Here is a 24,840-nt window from a genome sequence, read left to right as displayed (position 1 = left end):
TTAAGGAGATTTTTTTTTGCGTGTTATGCGACCATGCCGAAATATGCAGGGATAAAGACGGAGGCCTCTTGACGGACGGACGTGAGGTGATCGAAAGGTGGAAGCAGCACTTCGATCAGCACCTGAACGGCGTGGAGAACGTACACACTATTTTTATTTCGCTGGAAACCAGCAAAATTTTGCTGGTTTTTGACATGCTGTAAAACCAGTAATCCATCCAGTAAAATATTTATTGCTGGTTTTTCAGTAATGCATTTTGACAGCTTGTTATGCTGGTCGGTCAGCAACTTTGTCCGAGCTCGAATACGGCCGAAATTTTTTGTTTTTTTTTTTACTTTTCAGCCGAAATAAAAATTAATTAAAATGTTTGTTTGAGCTTGATTTTTTGTAATCAGAGGTAAGTAAATTTGATAAAGGTTCATAATTGAAGTGGTGCAATCAACTCTAGTGTAAATCCCGACGAAAATAAAAGCTTTTCCAGGTGATTTTCTCGTTTTTCTGCTTGTACGGTGCCTCGGGCAGCAACGCGCAAAATGTGTCAAGGAAAATGCTTGGGGGGAATGCTAAGTGTTTGACAACTCTTTTGCTGACGTTCAGCAATTTCTTACTTTGCTGACTCTTCAGCTATCATTACTGTAGTTTCGGTAAACTACAGTTTGCTGATCACGTTCCAGCAATTAGTTTTGCTGGATGGAAAAATCAAAATTTGGTGTGTAGGCACGGGAGCCCACGGCAACGGAAGGAACGACGACGCCAGTGCAGCGGAGGACGGAAATGAACCAACTCCCACGCTGAGGGAAGTTAAGGATGCCATTCACCAGCTCAAAACCAACAAAGCAGCTGGTAAGGATGGTATCGCAGCTGAACTCATCAAGATGGGCCCAGAAAAGTTGGCCACCTGTCTGCATCGGCTGATAGTCAGAATCTGGGAAACCGAACAGCTACCGGAGGAGTGGAAGGAAGGGGTAATCTGCCCCATTCACAAGAAAGGCGACCATTTGGAATGTGAGAACTTCAGGGCGATCACTATTTTGAATGCTGCCTACAAAGTGCTATCCCAGATCATATTCTGTCGTCTTTAACCTAAAGTAAATGAGTTCGTGGGAAGCTACCAAGCCGGTTTCATCGACGGCCAGTCGACAACGGACCAGATCTTCACCGTACGGCAAATCCTCCAGAAATGCCGTGAATACCAGGTCCCAACGAATCACCTGTTCATCGACTTCAAAGCGGCATACGACAGTACCGACCGCGCAGAGCTATGGAAAATTATGGACGAGAACAGCTTTCCCGGGAAGCTGACTAGACTGATAAGAGCAACGATGGACGGTGTGCAGAACAGCGTAAGGATTTCGGGTGAACTATCCAGTTTATTCGAATCTCGCCGGGGATTACGACAAGGTGATGGACTTTCCTGCCTACTATTCAACATCGCCCTGGAAGGTGTTATGCGACGAGCCGGGCTCAACAGCCGGGGTACGATCTTCACGAAATCCGTCCAATTTGTCTGTTTTGCGGATGACATGGATATTATTGCTAGAACATTTGGAACGGTGGCAGAACTGTACACCCGCCTGAAACGCGAAGCAGCAAAGGTCGGACTGGTGGTGAATGCGGCTAAGACAAAGTACATGCTAGTAGGTGGGACTGAGCGAGACAGGACAAGCCTTGGCAGCAATGTTACGATTACGATTACAATTACGAAAGTAAAATGGGCCCTACTAATACCCGTGCCGACGTTGGGCGCCTTTATTACGAAAAATAATTGAGCACTACAAATGCATATTAACGTTTAACATCTTGTAGTGGAACCTTACAAATGCGTAATAAATTAGGACATTGCTGGGATACTTTCGAGGTGGTAGAAGAATTCGTCTACCTCGGTTCCTTGCTAACGGCTGACAATAACGTGAGCCGTGAAATACGAAGGCGCATCATGATTGGAAGTCGTGCCTACTATGGGCTCCAGAAGAAACTGCGGTCAAAAAAGATTCACCCCCGCACCAAATGTACCATGTACAAGACGTTAATAAGACCGGTGGTTCTCTACGGACACGAGACATGGACAATGCTCGAGGAGGACCTGCAAGCACTCGGAGTTTTTGAGCAGCGGGTGCTAAGGACGATCTTCGGCGGGGTGCAGGAGAACGGTGTGTGGCGGAGAAGGATGAACCACGAGCTCGCTGCACTTTACGGCGAACCCAGCATCCAGAAAGTGGCCAAAGCCGGAAGGATACGATGGGCAGGGCATGTTGCAAGAATGCCGGACAACAACCCTGCAAAGTTGGTGTTTGCTAACAATCCGGTTGGTACAAGAAGGCGTGGAGCGCAGAGAGCACGATGAGCGGACCAGGTGGAGCGTGATCTGGCGAGTGTTGGGCGTGACCGACGTTGGAGAGCTGCGGCTGCAAATCGAGTATTATGGCGGCAAATTGTTGATTCAGTATTATCATGAATTTGATGTTAACTAAATAAATGAATGAAAATGACGTTAAGAAGAAGAGCTAGTACTGAGGAATTCATTTTCGATGAACAAGATATTCCGTACTACCGAAAACAATAACATTGGACGATGTTGACATTTTGCCTCGATGTGTGCTATTATTCACGATACGTGGTCGGCGTTAAGTCAGACCGGACCATCCGTTTTTCAACGATTTCGGGAAAATGCACTGCGAAAACTTGTGATGTCAAATGTGGTTCATTTTTGTCGGAAATACTATAGTTCCTGTATGTAACGAAACATATGCATCAAAATAATGACGAAAAGTTCAGAGTTTTCGAATTCCTTCGCATATCTTTAAAGTATCCAAAAATCGCGTAGTCTACTCTGACCGAACGCCGACCACGGAATACTATTTCCAACAAGCGGGAGATTAGGTAGTATTTTACTAACGATGATGTGGACGCGCGGTGCGAAAACGGATAGATCTCAGAAATGAAAACGGTTTGCGCACATCTTATCACGCACTGGTGGAGATAGTCTTAGTTACAAAACCATTCGTTTTACTAGTTGCTCTGCTATATATACATAAAAAACCAAAATGCTTGGTGAAAATCTAACATGGGACAACTATGCGGTTTCGAATGGTTGTTCTTTCTGTTCTTATTGACATTACGACCCAACTGGAACAGAGTATGTGCCTCAGCTAAGAAATCAAGAATATTTCCATTACGAAAAGATCATGGACTGACCGGGAATTGTATAAGTCTCCCTCAGCATGGGCTTGCTGGTCTTCAAGTTGAAAGTATGTAGAATTAACCATTTTTACATTCTAATCTTGAGTATTTGGCTCCTACCCGGCAGTTAAATCTAAAAAAATATCGAGGTATCTAACTTAGATCTAACACTTTTTATTATCTTCTCATATCATTTTATTATTTTTTGTTTTGCAGATGAAATCTTGAGTGGCTTTTCCTTAGTTTTTGCGCAACTATGCCCCAATGTACCTGATTAGACCAGTAATAACCGGTCACGTTGACGTCGTGTCCCTGGTAGCATGTAGTGTGACCCATCTGATCCATTTTCGATCAAATCGTTTAACAACAAAATTTTGTTCTTATGTGTATGCTTACCACCTCCTCGTTTCACGGACCTAAGGTCACCTCGCTGGAGCGGCGCCACAGCGAGCGGGAACAACGGCTGCACATGCTGGTCGAGGCCCTCAGCAAGGGAGGTAAGTTGAACGGTGTTCACATTCGTGCTTTGGCTGCGGCGGCTGCGGCCACCGGTGGCAATCCGACCGCCATCGGCGACGAGGAAAACCACAACCTGGTGAACCCGCAGCCACAACAGCACCACAATGCCACCGTTGGAGGAAACTAGAGCGAGGTGAGACGGACGAGGTTTTATACAAATCGTAGGTTTTGGAAGGGGTGATTCTAGAGAAGGTATAACGTCGTTTGGCATAAAGTTTGTGCCAAATGGCATTCAGTGGCCATCAATGGCCATTTGTGGCCATCAATTCAAACTATGCCAAACGACTATCTGCTATTCTTTTGGATAGTGATGTACCGAATATTCGGCCGGCCGAATATTCGGGCCGAATATCAGCTTATTTTCGATTTTGCCGAATATTCGTTTAGCCGAATATTAAATGTATTATTCGGCCGAATATACCGATTAGGCCGAATACAGTCCCGATTCGTTCGTTGGCGGCTCGTTAGATGGGCTGTCTCGATAGTTGAATGTTCACTGGTTGGGTCAAAACCCAACTAAAAAGCACTGTCAATGTCAAAATCGATGTCAAAACGAGTTTGACGTCTGACCGCCGTCGCATCGCAGCTCCTATATACAGAACGTTTGTGCAAGTATGTAAGTGTTCCGTGACGTATTTCTCGTCACTTGCTTGTGTCTAGAGCATTTTGATCAGTTGTCAGTTTCCCCAACTAACGAACACGATTCGCTAATCGGGGCGCAGTCGTGACCCAACGAGCGAATCCTCACTGTAATAACTAAACATACCAACAACACACTAAATCAAGAATTTAGTAAATTGTGAAGTGGATTTTCGAAGCATTTTATTTGCAAAAAGTTACTTTTTCTGAGATGTTAAAACTTTTCTGAAGATGCTGGCTTTCAAATTCTACTTTCTTGAAAACAAAGATGCCCTTTACAATAACTACACGAGATTTTTAACAAGAAAATCGGCCGAATATCTGACCGATTATTCGGCCGAATATACGGCCGAATATTCGTTTCGCCGAATAATAAAATTCGAAATATTCGGTATTCGGCCGAAGGCCGAATAGTACTATTCGGTACATCACTACTTTTGGATACCCTAAATTTTAAACAGAATACTCTCCACAAAACCACTATCATTAGGCAATTGTTGGGTTCCTAAACTTACTGTCCCGTACTCCGTAGATCTCAAACAAACCAAAATCTTAAGATTGTTATTATTAGATATTATTCCCGTAGCTAACCGATGATGATGATGATGATGTAGCGAAACCGAAGATAATCTACTTTAGTGTTTTATGTATTACAACAACAGTGATTGAATGCAATTCTATTTGAACAATTAACTCTAACACGAATAGTCCCACACAAGTACACTCTAGCTAGCTCTTAAGAGTCAATTATTTGAGTTGAAGTTTATCTGATAGTCGAATAGCCATTAGAATTTACTTATTTTTGTTCGTCAAAAAATCTACTTTTCGATTTCGATTAACCATTCCAAAGATTTATTTTAAGGTGATTGTCTAGAGAGCCTGTAGTAGATCGTAAATGACAAGGAAACACGGACGAGAATCCAATTCACGTCCGGCGGACAGCAATCCAATTCATAAAGTACTACTAAACTGTGTAATTTGATGTCAAAAGTCGAGAAAAGGTAAGATCGGAGAGTCCATTAGAATGATAATGATGTTTAGCGATTACCAGAGAGATACTTGGCAATATATAATTTATCAACTTCATACGTCCATTCAGTCCGTTAGCTTGTAAGATTAGTTGTTAGGTATTGTAGCATTTGTCACACGATTAAATGGGTAGACATAAATAGGCGCCAGCAAAACCGTTCCGTTCCGTTTTCGCTTCAATAGGAACTTTCCAAACATCACTCTTAGCCGTTCCCGTTTTTCGTTTCTTCCTATTAGCATGAACAATTCGAAAACAAACAAATAATGACAATAGTTTTAACGTTCTAGAACAAACCAATCTATCGTTGCCTAGTTTGCAGCTGTTTCGGAAGTTCTTTTTGAAAGTTTTGAATTCAAACCGTCAAATTCGACTGGAAGATGGAGTCATCCAGTTCTGGCGTACCTACAGGTGGCAATAGTTTTGAGAGAGAAAAAGAACATTTTTATCGAATATAGTACTGATTAAAAATAACAGTTTGTCTCAAATTATTTTGTCCGAAATTTACATGGTTGGTCTTACTTCTAATACAAAAAAAAAACTTATATTTTTTTCGAAAATTCGTCGCAATAATCTTACTTTACTTTTACTCATTGTGGTGCAGAGAGCCGAATGGAAAGATTTCCATCCTGGACGAGTGCTCAAACCTGCATTTCAGTTGGTCAGCGATCAATAACTGCAAAGATGTGTCTTTCACGGGCATCGTAGCATTCATCTTAGTCCCACTAAGGCGACGTGAAACATCGTAGAGGAGACAAACGTCGCCGGTATTTGCGGCTTTCTCGCCTTCGTCGGCTAGGGAGTCCGCCCACGCTCTTGTCTCGTCTATATGAGCGTTTCTCGAGAAGGAGAGCCGAATACCGCTGACGGGTTACGGCTTTGGCTCCTCGTGTATTCGCTCGCTCTATCGCGGCTTTGGTGTTTCTTCGCTCCTCTATCTTCCTCCTGGCATCATCTGTGATCCACTGCTTTCTTCATGTGCGTAGCTCACTCAAAGTATTCTCGACGGTGGAGATGAAAACGTTCTTGATGGCGCTGTATTGATCTGCTACGTGAGTGCTGAGCAGGAAACCAACGCCACGGTGGAGAGAAGCGTGTTCAACTCGTAGGCCAGAATACAGCAGAATTTGACCCGACGACAATAAGTGTTCTCTAAAGTTCGCCCAACGGACTTCGCTCAGTCCTAGAATGTCAAGCTTCAAGCCGTACATGCCTCATTGGCTAGTTGTGCCAGTTTACCCTGCTGGACTAGGGTTAATACATTCCCAGGTCCAAGTCTTGTCCGTTGATACGCACTAAAAGTCGTTGCCGTAGAATCAGTTCGTAATCTTTCATTTTAGGTTTCTGTAACGGCTTTTGGGTTTCGAGAACAGTAGGTTGTTGGCCTAAGGTCCCCTGTTCACCGTGGGGGGGCTGCCACCTAAGGTATAGTTTACGTTGTAGGAGCATTTCATACTCGGCCGCTGAATGCCAGAACAGACGCTGTTTGAGCCGTACCTCCATGGTGAACAGACGCTCGGAAAGTACCTCCTCAATCTAGCTGAATTCAGAAGGATAACAGTGCCCTGTCTGCACTACCAGCTAGCTTAGCTGGCAGTCTTTGCCATCGCTTGGCTCTAACTAACGGGGGGTCCATCAAATTGATGAACCAAATGCATTTTTCTTACTTGGGGGGGGGGGGGGGCGGTGGACTTTCAGAAAATCGCCACCTTAAACATTTTTGAAGACATGGTGTAAATAGTGGGACGGTCTCAGCGAGTTACCCATTGGTAATATTGGCATCCTCTTGTCATAGTTCTCATCAAAATCTTCTCAGGAGTCGAGTTTTTCTTGGGATCTGTACAGGATTATCGTCAAAGTCCTCTCAGGATTCTCGTTCGAATTATTTCTGAATTCCTTGGATTTTACCTGTTTCGTTACAATGCTCTCAGGATTCTATCATGATTAGCAACAAAATCATTCCAAGGTTCTTGATGAGTCTTTGGCCAAACTTTTCTCAGAATTCTCTAAGGATTCTTTTTAGTATTCTTGTCAGAATCCTCTCAGAGTTATTGTTAGAATCCTCGTTGAAGTCATCTTATTGTCGAGATCCTACCATGATTATGGTCAGGATTGTTGTCAGAATCCCCAAAATGGACCAGAATCAGAATCACGAAAAACGGCCAAGATTCATCTGACTGTACTAGAGGACTGCTGGAGTACAAAAAAAAATCAATCATGAACGACGCAGCCGAGAGCACCGTTGGTTACGTACAACGGAGTGCAGAGCGATTTTGGAGGGGAAAAACGCACCGCGAGCGTGGGCGGTAATGCTGCAGCATTGAACCCAGCAGAATTCTTCTTGATGGTTACCATTTAGAACTCTAATAAAGCTTATCATAATAATAATAACCATTTAGAATGTGAGATCTTTCAAGCGATCGCCGTTTTCAATGTCGCCTACAAAGTGCTATCTCACATCATCGTTTGTCGTCTGAAACGAATGAGTTTGTGGGATGTTCTCAACCCGGCTTCGTTCACGGCCGCTCGACAACGAACCAGACCACTCAGGAATTCCGACAATTTATCATCAGAAGCTTTCCAGGATTTTCATCAGAATCCTTCCAGGATACCGGTCAAGATTCTTGTCCCGGAGCCTCGTTGAGATCCGCTCAGGATTCTCGTCGAAATCCTCTCATTGGGAACTTTCTCAGTATTCTCGCCAGAAGTTTCTCGATTTTTTTTTTTTCAGAACCCCCTTTGAATTCTACCTTGATGTTTTTCAGAATCCTCTCAGGATTACACCCAAACCTTATTTTACGTCCACTATTTGCTTAGCGAAATAAAATTCTACTGCCAAAATTATAATCAAAATAGACATTTTTATATTTTTGTACACTTCTCCTAATCACGGAGATGTTTTGAAAAATTTAAAAATATTGAGTTTTCTCTTTGTCTTGGCGGTAAAATTTTTTGTTGCTTAGCCAAGCATGGACGTAAAAAAAGAACGAGGTGTATCGACAAAATCCTCTTCAGAATTCTTCCATGATTTTCATAAGAATTCTCTCATGATTCTCAAGAGGATTCCTATCAGTATCCTCGTAGGATACTGATCAGGATCTCATTGGGATTCGCTCAAGATTCTTGTTGGGATCTCATTAGGATTCTGTCAAGATTCTCGTTGAAATTCTCCCTGTAGTCTCGTCAGAACTTTATGAGATTTATTTTTAAACCCGTCAATACCCTTCCCAGAATCTTCGACAGATTTCTCGTCAAAATTCTTTCAGGTTTGTCGGATTTCAACGAGAATTTTCTCAGATTTCTTTTCATAACCATCAAAACCCTTCTCAAAATTCTTGTCTGAATTTTCTGTAGATTTTTTAAGAACCCTCAGGATCTTCGACAAAATCGTAATCAGAATTCATTGAGAATTCTTTCATTATTGCATTCAGGATTCTAATCAGAGTCCTAATCTACCTAAACTGTTGTCAGAATGCTTTCAGGGATCTTATCAGGGTGTTTCAGAGCCTTCAACAAAATCCCTCCAGGGTTCTCGTTGAATTCACCTCATGTTTTCTTGTTGAAGCATCTCAAACTTCTCAACAGTACCCTCTCAAAATTTTTGTTAGAATGCTCTCAAAGCTTTTTTTCACAACTTGTCATTTTTTTTGTCTCAAAATCCTCACGGGATTCACCCAGTATTCGGATCGATACCCGTCAGGAACCCTCTCAAAATCTTCTCGAGAGTCAAGTTCTTCCCGGATTCCTTTGTGCTCATTCTGCGAATGGAGTGACGTGAGAAAAGTCGGAGTCGTATATCGAAGTGAGGAATACCGTCTCGAATGAAGTGAATCGCCGTGTAAATCAAATGGAGAGTCACCTCATTCGAGTCGAGATTTCTCACCTCGATATACGACTCCGACTTTCCTCACGTCACTCCATTCGCAGAATGAGCACACTTGTGTAAACCAAAATTATCGTCAAAATTCTCGCCGGTTTCTTATCATATTTTTTCTCATTATTATTGTCGAGACCGTTTCAGAATTGTTATTAGAATTACATATAGTTCATTTGAGTTCTTTCACAATCCAATTAGGATTTGCAACAAAATCCTTACAAGATTTTTGTTGTATTATTGCTTTGTTGCTGAAGTGGGGGAGTTAGCTTACCTACAGTGTCGGACGAAGCAGTAGGAACACTAGCCGGCTGGTGGTCTTGCTGTTTTGTTCGACACTGTATTCTTCCGGACATCTTGTAGTTTTTATACTCCTGTATATTAATGATTGTGATGTGACACCTGGTGCTGAAAGGGCACTGATTATCTGACAATCCAATTTGCCCGGATTGTGTGTCTCAGAAGATTACTCCAAATAATATTCCGTCAAAGTATCACAAAATAATATAGTTGACAATTTGCCTTATTGATGGTATGGAGTTAATCCCTGAGCTGTAGATACAAGGCCAAGTTCCCCTGGCAAGGTGCCAAACTGGTAAGCTTGGATTTTTGTTTATTGTCAAGCATCGCGTCGTAGTAAACTAATAATTAGAATAATGTTTAAGGGGGTTAGTAGCAAATATCCTAGGTAGCAAACGGATGTAAGTGACATAATCCCACCTTCGAGTAAGTGTGGTTTAAAGTTTTTCACCAATTGTTCATCCCATACAAAATGTATGGAGTCTCAAAATCGACCCAATTCCAATGATTTATTGTAATTTTTCTATTCATCGTAAATTAGTCTTGAAAAAGTTCCTGACAGGTTGAAACCTGAAGAATTTTTTTATATGCTCAGCTCAAAATCGACAAAATGGTCACTTTACACCCCTTTGATTTGGGCCCCTCAATTGAATAAATATTCGTCTCAAGGATTTCTTTTTCTTATCTGGCTCCATCCTATCCAACGTGACCCTATCCGACTCCAAATAATCACACTGTTGTCTATTCACACGCTTGATTTTGCCATGCCTTCAGCATGAATTAAGGCACTGTCGCATGACCTAACAACAGTTGACTAAGTTCTTACACTTTAATTTCTAAAAAACGGTGGAAGGGAAAAAAAACCTGCATCTATCGTGTAGCATATAAAGTAGAACCTAGTAATTATTATTTATACCGATTAAGAATTGCAATCTGCAAATTGCATTGTTATGAACACTATACTAATATATGTGGGCCGCGGAGCTGTGCGGTCCAGCATTTTCTTTTATTTTTGTCTTTATTACAGAAAACGCCATATTTTTGAAGACAACTTATCCTGGTACACTTATACCCGGGAATTATCCGGAGCAATCAAGTTAAGTACAAACTTTTATAAACAGGCACGCCATTCTTTCTACTACTATGCAAATAGAATATTCATGTGTTTCCTTTTTCATGACTTGAGTGTCGGCGCGGAACATTTTCCTGCCGTACTTTACATTTCTTCAATTCACCTTTAAATAACTGATCTGTTAATTTCGTATAAAAACTTGTACCTCAATTATTTCCATCACATTAGTTTTCTGATATTTCAGATTATTCATAGCATTATGGTAGAAAGAGTTGGTGTCATGATCTATGCAAAACTTGAAACTGAAAACTCCTTATTTTATTTCCCCCTAAGGGTTATAGGGAGGGGCGGGACATTCGAGCCTACTCATCAGTGGAAAGGACTTGCTATGCTAATCGGTTTAGCATAGGGCAGATACAAGTCTACTGGTAGACGTATCGCCCAGCGATTCAACGCAGATTGGCCACGGCCCGGGGGTGCGTTGATTATAACAGAACAGAACAGAACAGAATTATTGCTTTGTTGCTGAAGTCTTCGAATAATTTCTTGTCAGAATCCTCTTAAAACTATTGCCTTTTAGAATTCTTCTCGAAATTTTCCTAAAGTTGTTGCCGGAATCCTCCCATGATTTTTGTAGGATTTAACTGAAGCTTCTCGTCCGTGTCCTCCTACAATTTTGGTCAGATTTGACTGTGGATGTCTATCAAAATAGTTGTTAGAATCCTCCAAAACCACGAAAATCAGTCAAGATTCTCGTGGGCCGTCTGAAGGGCAGCTGGTGTAAAATCAGTCATAAACGACGCAGCTGAGAGCACCACCGGCGGGTACGTGAAACGGAGTCGACGAAACGAATGGTTCGACGAGGAGAGCAGAGCAATTTTGGAGGAAAAGAAAGCAGCACGGTTGGTAATGCTGCAGCATGGAACGCGGTAGAACGTGAGAAGCGATACAAGTAGAGGTGGAAGCAACAGACGCGCATTAACAAATTGACTGAATATTGCGTAACGTGAATCGTTTTTATGGCCAATCCTGTATTACTTTCCCAAAGAGATTAATTTCCTAGCAAAACTTCTGCTTTAGGTATTCTAGGATTGTTTGTTCTTTCATCTCTATTGCAGGATAAACTGCTTGGAGGACATGATTTTTTCACCTTTGTCAGTTTTATTATGTATATATATATTCACAGTGAAATATTACATTTTTTCCGTTTCTTCATATATATAATTGTTTCCAGTTTTTCTTCTTTTTTCCAGTTTTGTATATTTATAGCATTTGTTTTATCTGTTTTTCTTCTTCTTCATGACAATTACACATTTTCTATCCAGTTTTCTCCTTCCCCATATCATGTCCACGTCTCAAACAAAAAATCATATTTCTTCCCCTTTCTGCTTCCAAAACCGCATATACCTACACATTTGTTTTTCATAAATACATTTTCTTTTTCTCTGGCCCAACGTGTCTGCGTGGCTATCTTCTTCTTCTTCTTTCAATAATAACTAATTTTACAAACACACACGCACGGAGAATGTTGCACTAATTTTGTTCTTTTGACTCCTTGCCGACGATTTTTTTTTTTTTGACGTGTCCACTCTTATTTTATGGCAAACTTGGGGGTCCGAGTCCGAGCAATCATCTTTTCTTCTTCTTGGAAACAGGGGGATGGATTTCGGAACTCTAGTACGACAATTTTTGTGGATTTTTTTTTGTTACATACTTTCTATGTTACAAAGCTTAATTTTGGCGATTTTTTCTGTTCCAGAATGATTGATTTTACTTTTTGTCTCATTCGATTTCAGTACTGGGGTTAGATTGGTTAAGTTTGATTTATGATTTCTATAAAAAGGAGATGAATGAATGAGCATGTAAAGGTTAAAATTTTTGCTTAAGGATGATTCGAGCTTTTGAGGAACCGGATGGGAAATAATTTCGCTTTTCGGCGTGGTGCAGTCTGTTGCTTGCAAAAATCCTTCTTCTCTTTTTTTTCATGAAATCTCGATGCGTGAAACTTCTGAGTTCTGAATCCTATCGTCATGAAATGTCGTGAACTAAACTAACAGAGTTACACAAATTGTACAAAAATTTCCTTTTAACTGTTTTCTAGTTATACATAGCTCTGTACACAGTGATGCATGTTGGTTCCTTAAACTCTATACACCTAACTGGCAACATTGTGGTCGCGCAGCGTTGCCAATTCTACCGACGAACGGTTCATGCGCGCGCGGCTCAGTGGGAAGAAAGGTAGTAGTTTTCTCGGTAATCTAGGCTCAACAACAACGGGCAGTGAATATAGACTTGATTTTTGTTTTGTTTTTGGACTTCCATCTCTCTCTTTTTGTTGTAATTGCCAAAACGGAAGGATTCACAAAGGGGGAAAAGTATTCTGCTTAATCTCTAACGACTTAGCTGGAGTGTGAAAGTTTCCTAACCTCGTCGTTTTTTTCTTCTAACATTATACGCCCGTCAAACGATCAACACAAACATCGGTTTCCTGTGCTACTTTCAAACTATTACACATACCTTCCCACGACCATCATCGTCGGGTTTGGGGTCCCTCCCGAAACTGTATACCCTTTGACTAATAATACCTATTTAAGAACAAAATTCAAAATAATATGCTTTGTAGTGTGACATAACCTAGCAGTTCTTTTCTTTCGTGTTGTCGGCACTTGCTGATACAAACGTATCATCATTCGCCCCCGTCTGTGATTTGTATTCCATTTGTGTTGGATGTATGTGCTGTGTGTATGTGTGTATGTATGTATGTGCTGTGTTCATCGATGGACAACAATGGGATTCGCTATTTACAAGTTGTTGTCCCTTCCGAATTCGCAACAAACTATCTTAAAAACAAAACGTTCTGGTTCTACTTTAGCCTGGCGACACTTTCAATTTGTTTTTTTTTTTTATTCTTGCCCCATTGCTAAAAGTGGCAATCAAAAAATAAATTAACCTCAGCGAAAATTAACTATACATTAAATCATCTCTCTTCCAAACATCCAACGATTGTTACTTAGAATATGGTCTTTAGCTTTACAATCAGCGGCCAGCCTGTTGATGTGTATGTGTGTAGAACTAGCAAACAATAAACAATAGACAGCGTACGCCTAATACGGATATGGCGATGAAGGGATATGCTCTGCTCCGACTAGGAAAGGAAGCCATTTATCTACACATAGCACACTGGGCCAGGAACAGACATTAGCAAGACAAAACCTCTAGCGCATTGGGGTTACGTGCAACTAAGTTGGTGTCTTCGGCAAAGTTGTTGGGTTTTACCTGCGCCTCAAATTGCGCTTGGAATTTAGTTCGTAAAACCGCCGCATAGGTGGCGCTGCAGTTCTAACTTCTTTATTTCACATCCTAGAGCTTTGGCGTCTTGGGCAAAGTTGTAAAACAGGCAAAAATATGAAAAGTTGTCGAAGACACCAAAACTCTAGCTCTTGAAATAACAAAGCTACATTGAATATTATAAACGAACGACTTAAATTTGCGCTTTTATGTCATTCTCTTGTTTATCACCCTACATGTTGCCATGGCAACAGAAAACAATATTCGCAGAAGTCGAACAAGACCGTATATGAAATTTGAAATTCTTGCAACAATCATGCGTTTTGAGGAATAATATATACATTTTTCTAGGTATGTATTACTAGTAGAAATTCCTGTTTTAATGTACATACCTATATGAATGTTATATCGCTAGCTGTCGATGTGCACCTTCCTGATTTTGCCCGAATTAAACGCATTTTTCACTTATAGTATCTTTTATAGTTTTATATTATTCGCTTTAGCATCAAATCAGAAACAATGTGAACAGCTGAATGGAACTGAAAGATTTATCTGATAAATGTTGACAAATTATCAATTCACGGATTTTGTGCGTTGTCACGATAGCAAAATAAAGGTAAATTAGTTAAATTCACTAATATATTTATTATAATAAGTATAATTAAAGTAAACAGTCATTAGCCTGTGGGATATTGCGCGATTTCGATGAAGTAGGTTTAATTTTATGTGAAAATTAAAATCAATTGCCCCGATAGTGAAATGTTTCAAAAGATAATCATGAAATCTCTCAGCAAACGCATTACGATATAATAATGAGGGTGTAAAGTTGGGACTCATATAAGACGCTGCCATCCACTTTACGCCAACCACAATATCTCAGCTAACTTGTATCCGACTCAGTTTATTTTTGAATTCGATCAGGCTCAAATTAGGCTCCTCTTTTGATTTGTCAAATACTGAAAATAAACATATTTGGATGCACGACAACCTGGAATTTGCGGTGGGCGTAAAGTGAGTGGCAATGTCTTGTAGGAGTCCCGACTGTTTAAAAAGATTCAAGAAGTGTAATTATTCACCTACGGAACTTACGTTTCATTCAGGAAAAATCAGGTGCAGATTACGGTATATCACTCATATACAATAAAACAGAAATTTCTACTAGTAATACCTAGTCAAATGTATGTATTATTGCTCAAAACCTAGCTCAAAACGCATGATTGTTGCAAGAGTGAAATACAAATTCAAATCTACGATCTTGTTCGACAACTGCGATTATTGTTTTCTGTTGTCATAGCAACATGTAGGGTGATAAACAAGAGAATGACATAAAAGCGCAAATTTAAGTCGTTCGTTTATAATATTTAATGTAACTTTGTTATTTCAAGAGCTAGAGTTTTGGTGTCTTCGACAACTTTTCATATTTTTGCCTGTTCTACAACTTTGCCGAAGACCCCAAAACTCTAGGATGTGAAATAAAGAAGTTAGCACCGCAGCGCCACCTATGCGGCGGTTTTACGAACTAAATTCCAAGCGCAATTTGAGGCGCAGATAAAACCCAACAACTTTGCCGAAGACACCAACTTGATTGGACGTATCCCCAGTGTGCTAGAGGTTTTGTCTTGCTAATGTCTGTTCCTGGCCCAGTGTGATAGGTGTTGAACTACAAACTAGCAAACTTACCAACCAAAAGGGCGGAATATATAGGCCAGCAATGTGATGAGTAGGATTCGCAGAACGGATTGAACACTAATAAAACACGTGTAACTGAAAATCACTGATCGGAGAAAATTTGACGCTTTGAAATGTTGAACTACTACATGGCTTTTAATCATGGAAAGGCAAAGACTGCAAAAGACTAAGCCTGCCCCTGTCTCTACTTGCAACCATGCAGTTATCGTTGATCATATTGCTATTTTCTCATTCCGTTGGTTTGCGAGTGCCATAGATCCAAGTAACATTTTGATGACCAATCAGTCTTGTAGTGGTTTTGAAAACCATCTTAAATTCTAATACTTTTTATTTTGGTTTTATCATATTTCCAAGAACCTTTTCTAGTATGGTATGTGGGGGCAAGATGGGTCAGGGGGCAAGATGGGTCAGTACCGTTTTCAATCGCACAATATATGTTTTGAATGTTTCAATAATTTTCCCAGATAAACGACGGGGATACACAAAAAAATGGTATATTGTTTTGAAAATTTTATACGTTCCTCGCACAGAAAAAAAAACAAAATATTTTTTCGTTATACTTCTTATGCTATACATTCCATATAACTACGTGTATTGTGTAGACGGGGCAAGATGGGTCACCCTAATTTTTCAGTGTGTTTGCATAGTTTTTGAAAATGTTTTATTTTTCATGGAAAGGCTATTCTGTGACCTACATTATCGAAGCGATGAGAGCACTGAAAATTTGAGAACATATTTTTTAAATTTTCCTTCAAAAAATATAGGTTTTGAAAGTCCGTTTATGGCTACCCGAACAAAAATCTGCTAGTTCTGAGAATAATCTACCGATATGTTTCAACACTTTCTTCATGTAATCTGTACGTCTATGAAGCTTAGATGTATAGAGAAAAACTAGAAGATATAGTATTTTTTGTTGGAGGAAAATCGAGTTTTCTTATAGCTGACCCATCTTGCCCCCGTTAAACTGAGGTGGGGCAAGATGGGTCATGTTTTGAAAATTGTTTGTCAAGAAGCAGGTATCAAACTTTATTACCTTTTTATACTCTTATATCATAGCTGACTAGTGTATCTGAGAGTCGTGGTAGAATACAGAGAAATGCGATTTATATTCAGAAAGTTATAGGGATCCATTTCTTAGGTGACCCATCCTGCCCCCACTTACCATATATTTGACTAGAAAATGTTACTTGAGACTTTGAGAGAAATTACTTCGTTCCAGCCGTCTAGCTTTTATCTGAACTGTTGTGGTATATCATCAATGTCATTTGTATATTGCATCTTGCTTTCTTTTTTGTTATTTAAGTAGTTTAAGTAGTTTTAAGTATTCGATTTTATAGCAGTTGTCATTGCCACCTTAATCACAAGGTGTTAAGTGAAACATCGATATAAATAAAATAAAAACATTCTAATTTGTCATTCTGTTGCAACCGCACGTGTTTTCCTTCAGGTTATGGGCCTGTATTTCTTTAGCAACGGACAGTGAAGAGAATTGTCAGGCAAAAGAGGCACAAAACAAGCAACAAAGAAGGCACGACGTATCCCTACTGGTAACAGATAATGACATGACCTTGAAATTTTTTGTTGCAGACAAAACGGAAGCTGAATTTGTTGCGTACTTTTCAACTCGTGAATAATTAATTATTACTAACCCGAAGTCGAAACTATTTGATGATAGATCTTCAACAGAGTTGTAGTCGTGGTTGTAGTGTTTACCGACTCGAAGTTACCCTTCGAAAATCGCAATGCAAGGCTTGAAAATCTCTAATCTCGTGGTGTACGATGTTTATCCTATTATTTTTAAGTTGGGACAATCTTATGTCGCATTGGGTGGATTGTCGCGACAAATACAGGTTGCGACATTGTCATTATTGTTGCGCGATGGTTGAATTTTGATTCACTGGCAACGGATGAACAGTATAAGCAAATGGATCACTAAAATAACTAAAACGGCCGCTATAAAATGAACAGATAGCGCCACCGTAGCCTTGTGTGTTTGCGTTACTCGACTGCTGTCACTGTGTTACCGTCCATATCCGGCGGCGCTTTTGTTTTGATGCGGTGAGTAGCGTAAAAGTCGGCTTCAATGATCTATTGGAAATTTCAAGATTTCGTAGACTTGAAAATGTCATTCCAATTCGAAGAATGAACGACAGCGGCTCAGAAGCACTTCCAGGCGCCGGATGACCGTCCGGAACAGCATCAGCAGGAAGCTAGCAAGCGGATTCAGAATTGGATTCGGCTGGACTAGCACCGTTGACGACTAATTCAAGAATCCTATCAGAGAAAGATCCGCTAATGTTATCATTAGCGGATCGGGTGCGAGGGCAGAAAAGCTGCATTTCCCGAATCTCTACACTTAAAATGGTCATGATCCGAGAAGGTACGTGGGCGGTCATCAAGACGGAAAACCGACGAACTACAGCCTTATTCAGAAATGTTGCAACGGCTAAAGATGCATGGGACAGATTCTGCATTACAGAACAGCGGATACTAGCGGGGTCAGATCCTGCTAGATACACTGGTCATGCTAGATGTCGACCTAGCTAATTCCTGCAGGAGTTCCTCCTGGGGTTCCTCCAAGAGTTTCTCCTAGGGTTCCTCTAGAAGTTTCACCAGGGATTTTTCCAGAAGTTCCTCCTGAGATTCCTCTAGGAGGTCCTCCTGTGATTCCTCCTGAGGTTCCTCCAGGAGTTTCTCCTAGGGTTCCTCCAGGAATTCCTCCAGAAGTTCCTCTAGGAGATCCTCCTGTGATTCCTCCAGGAGTTCCTCATGGGGTTCCTCCAGGAGTTTCTCCTAGGATTTTCGAGAAGTTCTACCAGAGATTCTTCTAGAAGCTCCTCCTGAGATTTCTCTAGTAGGAAGTCCTCCTGTGATTCCTCCAGGAGTTTCTCCTATGGCTCCTCCAGGGATTCCTCCAGAAGTTACTCTTGGAGGTCCTCTCGTGATTCCTCTTGGTATTCCTCCAGGTGTTTCTCCTAGGATTTTCCAGAAGTTCTACCAGGGATTCCTCTAGAAGTTCCTCCTGAGATTCCTCTAGGAGGTCCTCCTGGGATTCCTCCAGAAGTTCCTTCTGACATTCCTCTAGGAGTTTCTCCTAGGGTTTCTGCAGAAGTTCTATCAGGGATTTCTCCAGAAGTTCCTCCTAAGGTTCCTCCACGAGTTCCTCCTGGGGTTGCTTCAGGTGTTTCTCCTAGGGTTCCTCCAGATGTTCCTTCAGGGATGCCTCCTGATATTCCTCTAGGAGGTCCTCCTGTGATTCCCCCAGGTGGTCCTGTTGGGATTCCTCCAAAAGGTTCTCCTGAAATTTCATCTGGGGTTTTTCTTGGGATTTCTACAGAAATTTCTTCAAGAGTTCCTACTGGGATTCTTACTGGATTTCCTGCTGGAAGTTCTCGTGGGGTTCCTTCAGGAGTATAAATAGTTTGATACCCTTTTTTTGTGTATTATACCCAAAACAACTTTCGATGGCCATACATATCGGCCAAACACGGCTGCAAATCAAGCACCATACAACTACCAAACTCGGTTTTCTGGAATCAATTACTTGTCACTGGGGCTGCCTTTACTGCACTCTATTCCAGCTCCGGGAGATTTCCCGGAAGATGTGAAAACTTGAACAAATCGAATAGGAGTCACCACTAACAAAACAGCTCCTACTAGACCACATACAAACAGCGTAACACTCTTCAAAACGGTTTGGCACATGCATTTAACGATTAATTCAAATTTTATTTGATTTATGCGATCCTTCCACCAGAGGTGCTAGTGTTCGATCGCTTTGATGTTTGCCAGTGTACACGTTGCTTACGGAAAAAAGCGAGGAAGGCGGTGTCGCCTGAAGAAAATTGTGTGTTCAGTGCAGTGACGAAATTTTTGCCCCAGTGGTGAAACAAGTGACGTTGCGGACTCTTCTCCGTTGCAAGCCGACGAAATCTTCTGATCAAGCATGTTGATGTCAAGGCAGCTTATCTGAACGGAGACCTGGAAGAAACTGTTTACATCCGGCTGCCTCCTGGATACACAGCTCATGAAGAAAGCCTAGTGTGTCGGCTGAGAAAGGCGTTGTACGGGCAAAAGCAAGCCGCTCGTATCTGGAACCACAAATTGGACGACGTAGTCAAGCACATGGGTTTCGAGCCATCGAAGAACGACAGTTGTCTCTACGTCTGGAAAAACAAAGGTAAGCTGGCCTACATTGCTGTCTACGTTGATGATTTCGTTATAGTGTGTGAGACTGAACGTGTATACGAGAACATCATCAAGCAGCTGAACTGACATTTCACGGTGACAGACATCTCTCGGGGACATCAAGTTCTTCCTCGGTATTCAAGTCACGCGGTCAGAGGAACATGTTGCGCTGAACCAGAAGAGCTACCGGAAGCTATTGGCCAGGTTTGGTCAGAAAGATGCGGAATCGTCCAGCATTCCGTTGGTTCCTGGCCACCTACATTCAAAGAAGGAGACGCCGCTGTCCAATAACCACCAGTTTGCCAGCTTAATTTGTGGATTGTTGTACGTGGTCATGTGCACTCGCCTGTTGCAGCAACAGTTTGAATTCTTGGTCGAAAAAACTAGTTGCCCATCACAGGGTGATTGGGTGGAGGCCAAGCGTATCCTGCGGTAGGTACTTGAAAGGTACTATTGATCACGAATTGATCCTTGGAGCAAACTCCTCTCAACTGGAGGTATTCGTAGATGCTGACTCGGAAATCGACCACGGGCTATCTGATCCGGTACGCAGGTGGTATGATCGGATGGTGTTCCAGGAAGCAAGATTGTGTGAGCTTAGGTAGTTCGGAAACCGAATACGTTGCGGTAACGGAGAGCTGCAAGGAATTATCCTGGATTCTACGCCTTTTCGATGATCTGGGAATCAAGACCCAGCTATCCGCTACAGTTCATGAAGACAACCGGAGTGCCGTCAAGCAACTGGAATCCAATTTCAGTGAACGGCGTTCGAAACGCGTGGATACAAGGTTTCATAACGCTCGTCAGTTGGAGCAGCAAGAATCTACAGCCATCCGACTAACTACAGCCTTGTTCAGAAATGTTGCAACGGCTAAAGAAACATGGAACAGATTTGTCATTACAGAACAGCGGGGTCAGATCCTGCTAGACACCTGCCAAGCTAGATGTCGACCTGGCTAATGTCGGTACCAAGAGTTCCTATAGTTGGAACGGTGCGGAATCGATTATTATTGACGTTACTTTTTGTAGTCCTGGCCTAACAAGTAATTCGAACTGAAGAGTAGACGATGGCTACACTCACAGTGATCATTTACAACAGCAGGCAGCGGGTAGGAAGAGGCGGATAGGCCAAGCCCTCGCAGGTGGAAGACATCATACTTCGAAGAAGGGGTTCAAGCGGTCAATGAGCTGGTAGCGGTGCTCTCGCGTGCGTACGATGCGACCATGCCTAGACAAGTCCACCCTGAAAATGGAAGACTCCCGGCCTACTGATGGATTGCGGACCCGCACCGCGCCTGCCTACGGGCTAGGCGGCGGATGCAGTGAGCACGAACTGAGGATGAGCGAAACGGCTGGCGAGTGACGTTCGCCGCTGCTAAAGGCGCGCTGAAGCCCGAGATAAGGGCAAGCAAAAAGGCCTGCTTTGAGGGTCTCTGTCAGAGTGTCAATGCGAATCCGTTGGATGATGCCTACAGAATCGTGATGGCCAACACGAGAGGTGTACTGGCTTCTACAGATGTTGGAGGGAATAATCGAGGGACTTTCTTCGCTTTATGATTCTAGTACTTGGCCTCCTTTCGTAGGACAGTCGGGGACTAGGGCTGGCAATGAGTCAATATGGGAGAAACCAATATGCTTGATCGATACGGCGGGGAAGGTGCTAACTGGGCGCTCAATAACTGGGGCAAAGTCGAGTTAAAAAGCAGTTATCTGTCAAAAATAAGCGAAATATAACCCCACATTTTACAAATCGGTAAACAAAACAAAATATAACAATAGCCTCCGGCTCCGGAAGCTCAGTCCAGTTATCGAGCGGCGCTCGCTTACTGGACTGTCGACAAAGCTCAGTTATCGAGCGGAAGCTGTACTTATAGGCTGACGCGCCTGCGGGTTGCGAGCGCGTACCGCACGATGTCTCACTATTCGCTCTGCGTCATCATTGGTATGGTGCCTATTGTTATCCTTCCCTATCCGGGAGGACTTAGAGTGCTTCGAAATGCGCGGCACAAGAGGCATAAGCAGGACTGCCAGGATGGCCTCTATAGTCAAATAGCTGCACGCGTGGGACAGCTTCCACCAAAGGAAGCTGGATCCATAGGTTTATCTCGAGGGTAAATATATAATTGGGTTTACAGGCACCATGGGGAAATAACATTCCACCTGACTCAGGTGCTTTCAGGCCATCGTTTGGTTACGTGTCGTCAAATAATATTGGTTGGAATGGGTAAAATATCCACAATGTATTAGAACCCGCAATTTCTTTAAATAAATTTGAAAAAAAAATCTATTTTAAACGATGCACAATCCGTTCTCGTTCCCACTTACCACATATCGCTATAATTTAAACACTAACATTCGAAAAGAGCACGTTACTCATCTGTACAAAGGAAGATTGTAGCTGCGTTATAACAATTAAGAACGAAAACCCACCTTTAAAACAATCAACAAAAAAACAGAACAGCTACCAAATTCAAAGTGGGAAACATTGCTCACCTTCTAGTAACAACAGCGCATTACATTCTGGAATTCCCCGAATTTACACAATCGCCTCGACTTTCATCATACAAACTAAAAATAAAAAGAAAACCTAAAACGCCCAACTCCCACCGTCTCCCGTTCTAACCGTGCCGCCCTCACTGTTGCCGCCGCGTCGTTAGACGGAAATCTCATAGTTCATGTCGTACACGCTGCCCCGATCCGGAGGCGTTGGGGTCGTCGCCCTGCCACCCGCTGATTGCACACCTCCACCGGTGCCGTTACTACTACCACCGTTACCCCCACCGCCACCACCATCCGTCGAGTTCAGCTCCATCGAGTCGGTCATCTCCAGCGCCCTCACGAACGACATCGGCCGGGTGGGCGTGGCTTTCCGCTTGATCTGCGGCGACGGCGCCTGTGGGCCGCCCATAACCTGTTGTGCGGATTGTTGCTGCGGTTGCTGATTGTTGCTGTTGGCGAGGCTGACCGCCGCCGCCGATGGCGGAAGCGGTTGCGGAGGGAACACCGGAACGCCACCCCGTAATGCCGGATGGTAGCTGTTCATGGTGGCTTGCTGTTGTTGCTGCTGGAGCTGGTACCGGGCGGCACTGACTCCGCCGTACTGGGGTTGTTGCTGCTGCTGCTGGGGTGCCGTTGGACTGGGAGTGTTCTGATACACCGAAGCGGCCATGCTCACAAACACTCCCGGCGATTGTTGGGGTTGTTGCTGTTGGGGATTACTGCCGGCTTCGTTGCTGAATCCCGGCGAGATGTCTTTCCACATGTAGACCCCCCGCTGGGGACTTCCGGCTAGCTCTCGTATATTGTCCACGGTTTGGTTACTCCTCGCGTAGGACAGCTCTGCTCCCTGGCGAGCCAGCTCACCTTCCGAGAGATACCGCCGCTGGGGACTTCCGTGATGATAGACCACGTTTGGGGCGGTTCGTTGCTGCGCTTGCGGTTGCTGCTGTTGAGGTAGACCACCGTTGTGGTGGACCATCGGGTACTGGGACTGTTGCTGCTGCTGCTGTTGGTGATAGGGATGCACCGGGGGAAGACCCGTTTGATGGAGCTGTGTTTGTTGCTGCTGCTGCTGTTGCAGAGGGAAATCGTAGTAGATGGCACCAGGCTGTTGCTGCTGCTGCTGTTGGCCGACCATATTCACACCGATGAAGTCCGGTCGTCGCGGTTGGGTTGGCGTGCCCGGGTTGGACCTGGATTTTGAATAACGAAAGAGAAGAACGAAAAGATTGATTCGATTAGATTTTTGTTATTCTATTGGACATCGGAATAGTCAAACGGAACATCTACGGAGACTGAGCGAGCAATATGTTTTTGGCTGCAAAAATGTAAGCACAAATGCCAAGAGCCGAGCGAACTGAGTCAATTGCATTAATATAGTAAATAATTAGCGCCAAGCTTACTTGTTTCATTACTACAGTACCTTTATGAAAAATATTGTGGTTTAGTATAACAATAGGCACGATCAGTGGACCAGATTCCATTCACCTACAGCCCTGGGATGGGACACTCACTTGCAATTTTCTCAGCTCAGAAGCATGCTATCAAAAAACAGTGTACGGAGGACTTTTACCTTGAAGTTTTGTTTTTCTTAAAGTTTACCGAATTAACCTTCCTTTTGCATCATGTCGGGAACGGCTCTCTGATGTAGTGTACGGTTTGGGTCAAAAATGACCCCAATGCCAAAGGAGGGTTTAGCAAAGGTCACACACACCCACACATATACCAAAGTCGTGAGAGAGCCATGAAGGCCACTCTTCACGAGGTAAATGTAAATTACACTCCATACACTGTTTTGTTTTGTGATAGCATGCTGCTGAGCTTGAGCTTGATTGACCGCCCGTAGATGCTACTCCAGTATCGCCAGACCAGCTGCACTCACACAAGGAACTAATGATATTATCTCCGGGGACTAGCAGGCATCTTCAGTGTGGGAGCGTCGCGATGGTCTATCTTCTATTTTTAGGTGACAATGGCGTCTGCCACGTCAGGTTGCAGGTCAATGTGGGAAAGGGAAAGGAAGTGATGATTGCAATCGTTTGTATCCACATCAGACCGAATATACCTCTGCGTCTGCACAAACTCATGCGAATGTCAGAGTGTTGGTGGGATATGGTTGGAAGAGGGTTCACACATTGGTGCGTGGATGCCAGGCGTAAGGTGATAGATTACTGCGCTTATTACTATGAAGCTAAAGCGGCACAATTTGCTTGTTTGTATAACTTGTAGGCATTATCTGATAGATTGACACTGTGCTGTGAAAGTTGGAAGGAAGGGAAACGGCTTTTCAACCATTTCTGGTTTTAGCGATGGTTATGAAGCTGCTGAGCTCAAAAATAGCAAGTGAGTGTAACTCTTTGCAAGTGAGTGCTCCCTTCCCTGCTACGGTCAGATTTACAGAAAAAAACATTAATAATTGAATGACTGTTAAGTTAAATTGTAATGTTCGCTCAGGAGCATAAACACCCAAACATTCTAAAATAGTGCTATAGTCGACTATACCTCGATTTTTTTTCGCCCCGTATTGTGGATTTTGCCCCGTAATAGACTCACGCGCGGAAAATT

General features: G+C 42.7%; 2 protein-coding genes across 7 annotated transcripts in view; one reads left to right on the top strand and one right to left on the bottom strand.

Moving 5' to 3' along the window:
• The window catches only part of LOC109415218 (centrosomal protein of 162 kDa-like), a 107,584-nt gene extending 101,745 nt beyond the window's left edge, over window positions 1-5,839 (top strand). For 3 of the 4 annotated variants that reach the window (XM_062844239.1, XM_062844241.1, XM_062844242.1), the window contains exon 6: window positions 3,602-5,839. In XM_062844239.1, coding sequence (XP_062700223.1) covers window positions 3,602-3,826 — 225 coding nt within the window. In that variant the 3' untranslated portion in view covers window positions 3,827-5,839. The other variant, XM_062844240.1, reaches the window with a different exon arrangement.
• Window positions 5,840-11,749: 5,910 nt separating this feature from the next.
• Window positions 11,750-24,840, bottom strand: part of LOC109415220 (palmitoyltransferase ZDHHC8) — a 105,633-nt gene continuing 92,542 nt past the window's right edge. For all 3 annotated transcript variants that reach the window (XM_062844233.1, XM_029856026.2, XM_029856027.2), the window contains exon 9: window positions 11,750-23,468. In XM_062844233.1, coding sequence (XP_062700217.1) covers window positions 22,430-23,468 — 1,039 coding nt within the window. In that variant the 3' untranslated portion in view covers window positions 11,750-22,429. The remainder of the gene's footprint in view (window positions 23,469-24,840) is intronic.

This window comes from Aedes albopictus, chromosome 1, assembly GCF_035046485.1.
Source record: "Aedes albopictus strain Foshan chromosome 1, AalbF5, whole genome shotgun sequence".
Lineage (NCBI taxonomy): Eukaryota > Metazoa > Arthropoda > Insecta > Diptera > Culicidae > Aedes > Aedes albopictus.
This window is presented reverse-complemented; position numbering and strand designations above follow the sequence as displayed.